Here is an 11,484-nt window from a genome sequence, read left to right on the forward strand (position 1 = left end):
CACAGGAATAAAATACATTTTAATATATATTAAAATAGCAAAATTGTAATTGTAATAATATTTCACAGTATTAGCTTTGGTGAACAGAAGAGACTTCTTTCAAAAACATTTAAAAAATCTTACAAACCCCAAACGTTTGATTGGACCAGGACTCTGACTTCACACATGAATGTATCAGTTATCTGTACATAATTTTAATATATCCAGCTCAGTTCCATGTTCTTACTTGTACTTCTGTCATGATATCTTAGTTTAAATGATGTTTCATACCATAATTCTTCAAAAAAAAAAAAAAAGATTAGAATATTAGAACCTAAGAAGTTTGTCAATAAAAATAAAAAATATCATATATAAAATATAGCAAGAAAACAATAGTACAATAAAAACAGAAACAGCCTTGTATTTAACCACATTAAAAGACAAATCTGTCTACCAAAACACAGATTTGTACTGTACTGTTCTATTAAAACCCGTCTTGCCATGCTGTGCGCTTCTTGGAAAATTACAACAACGCACATGATATGGGCTGGTAACCTGGTAAAAGGTAAAACTACCCGACTGGCTCAGATGGCAAATTCCATTCAACCTTTAAATCAGATCAAAAGTCAACTTGCGCAGTGTAGTTCTAAAGCTACTAAGTTCAAAGAACCAGATGATGAAATGTTGTTAAGAGTCATTGCCTGCTTTGGCACTCCAAAGCTAATAGACTTGCACTGCAGTATAGTTTAGAATACTACTAAACTGATCCAAATTCATCCAAGTCTTCACTTCTTGCAAGCATACTGAGGTCAATAGGCTAAAGAGCATGTTTAATTGCATTAATACAGTGCATTTGAAGACAACTGTGTGAAAAGGCAGTGCTGTCAATCTCAAAGCAATAAGGGCCTCTCACATGAGAAAGCAAAGTCTGTAGCTGAGCTCATTGACTCTCAAGTCTATGGAGATTAAGGCTCACGTGTTTGGTTTTATGAGAAGTGCATCTTTAAAACAGCATTATTGACTAGTATTCAAGGTTTTTCCAAGGGAAGTAAGAGAATTTACAAGGTTATATACTAGTTAATGCACAGTAAAGCTCTTGCATTAATAAAAATAAAAATTTAAAACAAAAACAAAAAAGTGTTGAAGAATGTAATGTGTAACAAAGACTTTAGTGTGTGACACTTTGGTCAATGATTCATAAGTCAATTTTGTTTGTCAGCGACCTCTGTGGAAAATGTAAATCAATATTCACTCTGAAACCTGGAGCTTGAAAATCACAGTGAAAACCCTTGACAATGTGCAAGATTTCCATCATACAATACTTAAAAAGCATCAATGAAATACACAAATCACATGGTCCAATTCAACCCTGAAAGGACAACATCAAAATGTCATGTCTCCGACAATGCTAGTATCAGAAAGAACATCTTGTGATCATCATATTCCTCCATATGCAACTCAAGAACAGTCCAGCTGTAATCAAGGTAAGGCACATTAATGCTCTACATGAGGAGCAGAACAGGATTAGCACTGCTGCAACGTTAGCATTTAGCTTGCTTTCCTGCTTTTGAATACTGTACTGAAGTAGCCTCCAGCACCAAACTTAATGGCTATAGAAAATGCACTGCCTTTATCTTAGCTTTTGCTTGATGTGACAGCATGTTAGGCATGTGCTGAGTCTGCTGACTAAGCAGTTAAAAGCTTGTGTGGAGTCTCATAAAAGCCTCATGTTTTACTAGCCATGAATACAAAATGCTCCTCAGTAACTGTGATTAACAAAAACCACAAGCATCAGTCATTCCACCAAACCCTGAAGCTGTATTTGTGCATCATAATTAGCTTCCTGTTAGAGAATGCCAGAGGTCAAGTATGTCACAATAATTTACAATAAAAATTTTTAATAATACAATAAAAATAAATAGTATTTTGCCAGCATACTCAGAAATAGTAATATGGCAATACCATGGTACAGTGTTGGTGTCAGATAATAATACCATGATATTTGATATACAGCGCCCTCCATAAATTCAGAAATGGCCAAGTCAAAGTGGGGTATTTGGACAATATCAGCAAAAATCCTTATTTGGTGGCGATTCTGAATTGACAAAATATTTGAAAATGTACATATAAAGTAAAAATAATTTAATTAAATGAAATATATTATTAAATAAAAAAAATACTGATTTCAGAACAGAAAAATACTTGAGCTATTTATAAAGTATCTCTTAAATTATCTGTATAACTATAAAGATTGGAAATGAACTGTGCCCAGAATAATGGCTTTTTTAGAATGAGAATTTACAAATTGACAAATAATACTGTAAATACTGAAAATATAAAAAACTAATTCAAAATATTAATAAAAACTATAATTAAGTGATACTAAAATAACACTATATAGCTGCTGCTGTGGTGTCTGACTGTGGCAACTGTATTGTCATTATGATGTAATCAAAAAGAAAAGCTGGTCTTGATAAATGATAACTTGATTACGTTATTGCATTTACATCATGATAAAGATTTATGCTGCTATTGACCTATTATACAACTTTTGAATTGCACTAATTTCATGGTGCATGTCCAAAAACGTGTGTCTCCTTGCATTTATATAAGGAATGATTAAATAATCCACATTTGTTTTGAACGTTACACAAGGTAGGCTAACTGGAAATTTCCATCGGATTGAACTTATTCTTATGAAATTACCCACTAAAAGTTTTACTGCAAAATGCGGTATAAAACCAAAAGTGCAACATGATTTGTGATTCCAATGCCAATAGATGCCTATATCTCGTCTATATCCTTCTAAAAACTACTACTATGACCACCACTAATTATTTTCTAACATCACACAATCATAATATTTCCCCTGAATTAGTATGGTGCATCATTTCCTGTGGTATTTCATTTCGTTCTTGCACTAGACATGTAACATCACTCTTCCAACAGACCTTTAACTCCTTATCCGAGTAGGGTGTATCATCCAAAGGGCACAGGCTCTCAGGTACAGAATTTGAGGATAGAGTTTGTTTGAGTAGTCCATCTTCAATGGAGCCATCCTGAGACTTCCTCTTTGAAGGTGATGGGGGTGGAGGGGCCGTACAAGACCAGAAATAGGGAAGAGTCATTGTAACTAACATACCTAACACTAGGAAACTTCCAGCAGCAATAAGAGATAATGTGTATGTCCCAGTACAGTCCTTCAGCCAGCCTGGGAGGAAAAAATGGAGATGGAACAATCATTTCATTGCTGACTGTGAACCTAAAGATCTGAATCAATTGAATGTCGGCCTTTTAAAGGAATAGTTCCACCAAAAATGAATATTTGCAGAAAATTTACTCATCCTGAGGCCATGCAAGACGTAGATGAGTTTGTTCTTCATGGGAACAGATTTGGAGGAATTTAGCATTATATCACTTGCTCACCAATGGATCCTCTGCAGTGAATGGGTGCCGTCAAAATGCAAGTTCAAACAGCTGATAAAACATCACAATGATCCTCAAGTAATCCACACCACTCCAGTCCATCAGTTAACATCTTGTGAAGTGAAAAGCTGTGTGTTCGTAACAACTCCATCTTTAAGGCATTTTAACATTAAAGCGTCGTTTCTGGCTAAAATATGAGTCCAAAATCCATTACAACGCTTCCTCCAGAAATGTCATCCCTTGTTGTCCACTCACATCAAAATCCACCAACATATTTGTTTAGAACTGTTTTTGCTTGTAACAGTGCTTGATCTGTGCATATTTCTCTCCTGATTCAAACAAGATGATTTTTTCACTGGAGAAAGCAATATTATGGATAGAGGACTCATATTTTAGCCGGAAGCAACAGTTTGTTTCATACAAACACACAGCTTTTCACTTCACAAGACATCTGGATTCATGTGGATTATTGTGATGTTTTTATCAGCTGTTTGGACTCTCATTCTGATGGCACCCATTCACTGCAGAGGATTCATTGGTGAGTAAATGATGTAATGTTAAACTTCTCAAAATCTGTTCTGATGAAAAAACAAAATCATGTACATCTTGGATGGCCCGAGGGTGATTAAATTGTCAGCAAATTTAAATTTTTGGGTGAACTTTTCCTTTAAATAAAACTACTGTGATGATCTCATGAGCTCCTACCAGACAGTGGTGCTCCCAGCAGCCCTCCAACACTCTCTATGAACTGCAGCAGGCCAAGGGCTCCCAGCACTCGACCTATGCCTACGATCTCCGGTACCACCGCGAAGGCCAGCGGTGTCATCGCTCCTGCGCAAAACCCATAGACCACACTAATAACAATAAGTCCTGAGTAAACCACAGCAACAGGAATGAGCATCAGTGAGAGCCCCAGTAACCCAGTCCACACCACCAGCATGTGCGGCATCCGTATTTTACCCAAGTCTGAGAACCAGCCGGAGGCTACGCGACCCATGATGTCTACCACACCGGTTACAGAGATTACAAAGGCTGCCTGGTACTCAGTGAAACCAATGTGACGGCTGTGGGCGACCAGATGAATGTAAGGGATGAAGTAGCCGGCATTGAAGAAGGTGATGGCCACGGCATAAGTGAGGAAGCCTCTGTGTGAAAGCAGGGAGAGCTCAAAGCTCTCGAAGATACGGGACAATAAAGAAGAACATTTGTTGAGCTTGGTCAAGTTTTCAGTCTGAGAAGGGCACAAAAAGAAACAAGCCAATAGAGTAATTAAGCCTCAAACATGTTAAACTGCAGAACAATCACTATAAAACAATTTTTTTGATTAAAAATATATTTAATTGCATAATTAGAATATTTATTAATCACTAATTGTTAAATTAATTAATTATTAAAAAAGAAAATATATACTCCACCATTGAAATGTTTGTGGTCCATAAGATTTTTTAAATGTTTTTGAAAGAAGTCTCTTATGCTCATTAAAGCTGCATTTTTTTAAATTAAAAATACAGCCAAATCAGTGACATTGTGAACTGTTATAATAATTAAAAATAACATTTTACTATTTAAATCAATTTTAAAATGTAATTAATTCCTGTGATGGCAAAATTGAATTTTCAGTTGTGCTGGCTAATATTTTTGTGCAAACCATGTTTTAAGCATTCTTTGATGAATAGAAAGATTTATGTGAAAGAGAAATATTTTGTAACATTATATAATTTTTTTTGCTGTCACTTTTTTTCCATCGCAAAATTCTGCATCCTAGTTGTTAAACAGTTGTTCTGCTTAATATTTTTGTGGAAATATTTTTTTCAGAATTCTTTGATGAACTGTAAATTCAGAACAGCATTTATTTGAAATAGAAATCTTTTGTAACATTATAAATGTAATTTCTGGCAACTTATGATCAATTGAATGCACCCATGCTGAATAAAAGTATTATTTTCTATTTAAAAAATCTTACTGACCCAACTTCTAAATGGTATGTATGTATAGAAAATTTCATTAATGTATTCAGTAATATAAAAACACATACCTTCAACACAACCTTTGGTTTCAATAGAGGCCGAATGAGAGCTCCACAAGCAATCATGTTGAAGCTGAGGCCTCCGAGGACAAGCAAAGCTCCACGCCAAGCATAGACCTCTACTAGATACTGAAAAAGTGGGGAGAAGGCGAAAGAGGCAAGACCGACGCCTGTGAAGCCCAGGCCCATGGCTAGAGATCTCCGCACGGTAAAGTACTGCATTACTGATGCAACTGTAGGGGTGAAGACCAGCGCCCAGCCTAAACCTGACAGAAATAAACATAGAGAGTAAAAACACGAATCAGGATCCTGACATTGGTTAGTATTAAAGACACTCTTTACAAGAGCATCTACCTGAAATTAATCCCATGGTCAGGTAAAGATGTAAAAGAGACGTTGCCTGGGAAGCCAGAATGAATCCCAGACCTGAAAGGAATCCTCCCATCATAACTACTGGACGAGTTCCATACACATTAGATGCAGCTGCACCTATTGGACCTGCAGGCAAGCATATATAATCAACTGAATGCTGAAAGCCAAAGTGTGTTGTTTTACTATACTGTGTTTGTTGATATAGACAAGAACAAATGAATGAGTAAACTTACTCATTAGCTGTTGCATGGCCAAGCCAATGGATGTTATCCAGGACACTGCCTGGGCACTCTCACCAAAGTACTGCACAAACTCCACAAAAAAGACACCCAGACAGCGGATGAGCCCGAACACCAGGGCAGAAGACACGAAAAAAGACCCCACCACCACCCAGCCCCAACCCCCATCAGGTGCCGCCATCTGTGGGGACGACTGCTGCTCTTCCTGTGTCTTTTGGGGCTTTTCCATCATTGCACTGAAGAGACAGATTAAAGGAATAGTTCACTCAAAAATTAAAACTGACTCACCCTCAGGCCATGCAAAATGTAGATGAGTTTGTTTCATAATGGGAACAGATTTGGAGAAATTTAGCATTACATCACTTGTTCACCAGTGGTTCCTCTGCAGTGAATGGGTGCCGTCAAAATGAGAGTCCAAATAGCTGATTAACGCATCACGATAATCCACAAATAATCCACACGACTCCAGTTCATCAATTTACATATTGTGAAGTAAAAGCTGTATATTTGTAAGAAACAAATCCATCATTAAGGCATTTTTAATCTTTAAACTGGTACTACCAAAATACCAGTCCATAATCCATAATAACGCTTCCTTCAGTGAAAAAGTCCATCCCGTTATCCTCTCACAACGGTGCTTGATCTGTGCATATTTCTCTCCTGATTCAGACAAGACGATTTTTTCACTGGACTCGTAGTTAAAATGCCTGAATGAAAGATTTGTTTCTTACAAACACGCAGCTTTTCACTTCACAAGACATTAATTAATGGACTGGAGTTGTATGAATTGCTTGTGGATTATTGTGATGTTTTTATCAGTTTGGACAAGTGATGTATTGATACACTTCTCTAAATCTTTTCTGATGAAGAAACAAACTCATCTACATCTTGGATGGCCAAAGCGTAAGTCAATTTAAATTTTTGGGTGAACTATTCCTTCAAGAGAAGAGTGCAAGTTACATGACCATAACCTTTAAGCGTGTCATAGACAGCATTAAAACATCTTCAACCAAACAATAAAAGTAATTAGGTTACTTCTAGTTTTCTTTTTACCCCATCTACTACATAAGGCTCTGTTTCTTGACAAATAACTGGCCTCTATCATACTGTTCATGATCTCTTTAACATTACCTTGAAAATAAACACATCTGTTCACTATGCTTCACAGTGCTGATAAACACCTACCAGTTTAAATTCTAAAACTAAGATGATTTATACTCATTTAACAGTCAGGTGTCTGTTCTTATCCAGCTTTAATTTTCTCTAGCACACACACACATACCAGTAGGTTATTTTGAAGAAGTAAAGTCTTTTAATTTAGTCCTGTAACAAAACGTTGATCGTGAGTTGATCATGAGGTGGACTCTGAACAGTCATTACCAATGGTTTGACAATTTGACCCAATTAAAAGCTTATCGCTCAGGTTCGGATGACGGCTGGGACATCAACAAAATGTTTTGTTTTTTTCTCAGAATGAGCAAACTTTAACATTAAAACGTCAGTATAAACAGGATGTACTACCAACAAAATGCATTAAAACATTTGCAGTGCATAAAAAAGCTATCATTGTAATAAATGTGTTAAAACCACATTTTGTCAGGCAGCACATATGTATATTCTTAAACCAAACCCATACACTAACCCTTAACAGTGTTTTCATGCACAGACAGCTGTGTTTTAGTCTCTAACAAATTAGAAAACCTACATATTTACATTAAATTAATTACACATTTAATGGTAACCTAAACACCTCCATAACCAAATTCTAAACTCTATTGGTAAAGAAAAGTATTCCACAAATCAATACCTGCAGATAGAGAAGAATATCACAAAACCGGATAAATTCGGATTAAATATAGATGTAACATGACAAGCCTCCAAAAAACTGTAATGAATACTTTACATGAAAAATGCATAATATATGTTTAAGTTCTATTAAAATACAGCTACCGGCTCAAAAGCACATCTTTATTATTATAAAACTATACTAGAATTATACAGTAAAACATATCAATGAATACACTTTCATGTTACATTTTGATATATAAGCATACTGTTGACCTAGCCACTTGCTGATGGATAGAGTCTTGAATTTTATATCTAGACTTTGTGGTATGTGTGCCATAACATGTTTCTACATGTTATACTGTGAAAGATGGAGACCATCAGACAAATTATAATTGTTCATGTAGGGAACTCTGTGAATGCTCCTTTCCCCAAATAAGTATTACTTATAAAATTATATTTTACAAAATAATAATAATAATAATAATAATAATACAAATTGCCCTAAATATAATTTCCTCCACTAAATACACTTTATGCATTTTTATGTTTGTATATGTATGTAAATTATACATAATTTTTACTTTAAAAAAATATATTTTTAATTTAATATTAACAGATTTTTATTAGCATGTTTCAATAAAACTACTAAAATGTTTAGTTTACACCAGGGTTTCTCAATAGGCGGCCCGCGAGAAAAAAAACTTTGGCCCGCGCTAATTTCAAATAATGTGGCATGAAAATTCAAACGCAGCATCAGAAAGCTACATTAAAGTACATCGTGTCTACACCAGACGCGAGTGGCGTGGCGCGGCGCGATGCAATAAAATACAAGAACTCGTTATAATCAGTGATGCTATCTTGGAAGCGGCGCGACACGACAAATCCCCGAGAGTAAACTGCTGACTCGTTCTATTTATAACGTACTGACACTGACTGATATCTTTGTTATGGAATACACGTGTTGGTTCGCAGTGAGTTCACTGTTTTAACGTACAATTTTGCTTTAATTTATTTTCAAGATCTGAGGTAAAATATCTATTGTCGCTTTCACTATGGCTATAAAGATAACGCAAAATAATATTTAAACTCATATTAGACACTTTTAACATTGAATAAAGCACATAATCATTACCTGATATTATCGCTGTCATATTTTGTATGTTGTTCCTGCTGCGACGTTGCAGAAAATAAAAACCGTTCCTAAAATAGAATTCCGTGTCGATTATTGTCACATGTCGCTGTCGCGGGTGGTTAGGACAAAAACTACAAGGAAAAGATACTTTTTATCGCGTCGTGTCTGGTTGGGACGTACGGTGTTACAGTTTGATCCTACCCCAAAAAAATCTAAACATAAAAATATTAATACGGACAAATCTAATAATTGAATCTGCAATTAGGGAAAGTGGAGAGAAGATATCCAGTCTGGGAATGAGCAGGAACAGTTGATTTGCATGGCAGACATGGAGATCCAGATTTTTTGTTTGTTCATTTGTTTTTAATATTCAACAGGCAAAATTATCCTGTATCTAAATTCAAAAATTTTCATAATTGTTTGAATAAAACAGACTACTGGGATTTTTTTTAAATATTCATCTATTGGATATCTGAATATTCAACTAATTGAGGAACCCTGGTTTACACCGTCAACAACCAAACAAGAACATTCGATTTTAAATGTTGAATGTGCAACTAAATGAACATAAAATTTTAAAAAAAGTGACGTGACATGTGGCCAAGTATGGTGACCCATACTCGGAATTAGTGCTCTGCATTTAACCCATCCAAAGTGCACACACACAGCAGTGAACACGAACACACACCCGGAGCAGTAAATATGCACAATAAAAAGTTACAGCAAACATAGCTGCTAAAGAAAATCTAGCAAGATACACCTACCTTTTGCCCTCTCTATCAATCTCCTCTGCCTATCGCAGACTTACACAGACCTAACACAGACTTCTCCCGTCCCATAGATATGAATGTCCTGTCCATGCAACACATCATTACATAACGTATGTGTTTACATTCATGTTTTTACAGGTGTTTATAATGTACTATAAAATTTGAAGACTTATGAAATATTGCCAGATATTAATTTGTGCTCTTGAACATTTATGATGAGAAACATTACGGAAAATATATATTTCAAAACTACACTGAACAAAATTATAAACGCAACACTTTTGTTTTTGCCCCCATTTTTCATGAGCTGAACTCAAAGATCTAAGACTTTTTCTATGTACACAAAAGGCCTATTTCTCTCAAATATTGTTCACACAAAAGTGTTGCGTTTATAATTTTGTTTAGTGTATATTTTTAAATTATTTTAAATATTTTTTCATAGCTTGATATTCAATTTCAGTTTTAAATATCGGTCAACGGGTCTTGATCTCTGGATTTATGACAATTATTATAGGGTAATTTAAAAATGGTCACACATAAAAATGTCCAATGCAAATCCATGGTGACTGTATGGCTTATAAATATTAATTAAGTAAAGTGACAGCATATAACATAAGCGAAGTCTTGTTGTATAGTGACGTAGAAAAACCATCTTGTTTTTGTGTCTCGTCATCTTGCATTGTTGATATTGCACACTGTTTCATAACAGTGACAGAGACGCGATTTAGTCATGAATTCATGGCGTATAACTAGCAATACAAACGCGAACCGCTCGACTTGATCTTGCACACCAAATATGTTAGGATTTCCGGATATGTAGCCTACCGCAAAAACACTGCCAGTAGAGAGAGGTGCTGCAATGAAACACTAAAGTATTTTAGACAAACCAGTGTGACATGAGCAGCCTAAATTTCATATAATACACGACCCTAAAGTAGTGTAAAATAAAGCAAGCAAAATATAATCCGTTTGAAAATGCATTTGTTTCAGGTTAACGTGTCTGGAACAGATCGGTAGTTACTTACCCATAACCCGATCACCCCTTTCCTGTCAACTCGTCATTAGGTCAAATCAGATAAACAGCTTCTTTTTTAAATGCACTGATAATCAACACGTACTGTTACTGTTGCACATCGTCGATCGCGACTTTCTGCTTCACCTGCTCTTGACATGAGCGGCTATTACTCGCTCGTGCGGGTTTCGTTTCAGCGAAGCTCCGCCTCTAGAGCTCACTCACGAGCAAGAGTAAGTTTCCATCCCTTTACAAAAATGTAACTTACTCTGGTCACTTATAAACTACGCGTGCAATGTTAGGTTAAAGTTAGACAACAATAGAGCACATTCAGCATGCTGTCAAACATTAAAACTAGTGTCAGTGAAGATTAACGTTCTCTTCTATGAGATGAAATAAAGACCCCCTAGCGGTAAATTCATATCAGTTACAAACACTTAAAAAGCAGTTACAGTGGTTACAATATGGCTATTGTATCCTTGCTGGGGAAAAGAGGTGGTTTAGCCTTGTGGCCAGCTAAGATGAACAAAACACCGTAGACTTATTTAAAGTTTTTGTGCATGTGTCTTAATTATTTCAGCAGCCCATGTTTGTATACAGTATATTCTCACCAACACTTCATAGTTACGTCCATCTTCCTGACAACCTCTGTGTATTGCTCTGGTTTCATTTAAAATAAAACTCTACACAAGACAGAGATACAGCTATAGATTAAACAAAAATTTAGCTCAGCATATTAA

The 11,484-nt window shown here is 35.7% G+C and overlaps 1 protein-coding gene across 3 annotated transcripts; it reads right to left on the reverse strand.

Annotated features, from left to right (window-relative positions):
* Positions 1-2,155: 2,155 nt before the first annotated feature.
* Positions 2,156-10,926, reverse strand: slc16a13 (solute carrier family 16 member 13). 3 transcript variants are annotated; one of them, XM_016543107.1, is made up of 7 exons: positions 10,758-10,926; positions 6,037-6,278; positions 5,786-5,929; positions 5,441-5,697; positions 4,366-4,636; positions 4,111-4,236; positions 2,156-3,190 (listed from the first exon to the last, which is right to left on the reverse strand). In XM_016543107.1, the coding sequence occupies exons 2-7, from the start codon at positions 6,272-6,274 to the stop codon at positions 2,835-2,837; spliced, it is 1,392 nt and encodes a 463-aa protein (XP_016398593.1). In that variant the 5' UTR covers positions 6,275-6,278; positions 10,758-10,926; the 3' UTR covers positions 2,156-2,834. The 3 variants fall into 3 exon arrangements, with proteins under 3 accessions (XP_016398593.1, XP_016398592.1, XP_016398591.1); XM_016543106.1 differs by having other exon boundaries at positions 4,111-4,636; positions 10,851-10,926; XM_016543105.1 differs by having other exon boundaries at positions 4,111-4,636.
* Between the last annotated feature and the right edge of the window lie 558 nt (positions 10,927-11,484).

This window comes from Sinocyclocheilus rhinocerous, unplaced genomic scaffold (assembly GCF_001515625.1).
Source record: "Sinocyclocheilus rhinocerous isolate Xijiao unplaced genomic scaffold, SAMN03320098_v1.1 scaffold1841, whole genome shotgun sequence".
Classification (NCBI taxonomy): Eukaryota; Metazoa; Chordata; class Actinopteri; order Cypriniformes; family Cyprinidae; genus Sinocyclocheilus; species Sinocyclocheilus rhinocerous.

Coding starts and splice junctions, on each gene's coding strand:
- slc16a13 (XM_016543106.1), bottom strand. CDS start 6,274: ATGATGGAAAAGCCCCAAAAGACACAGGAAGAGCAGCAGTCGTCCCCA. Junction 5,698..5,785: donor GACCATGGGATTAATTTCAG/GTAGATGCTCTT, acceptor TATTTCTGTCAG/GTTTAGGCTGGGCGCTGGTC. Junction 3,191..4,110: donor GCTGGGAGCACCACTGTCTG/GTAGGAGCTCAT, acceptor TTTTCCTCCCAG/GCTGGCTGAAGGACTGTACT.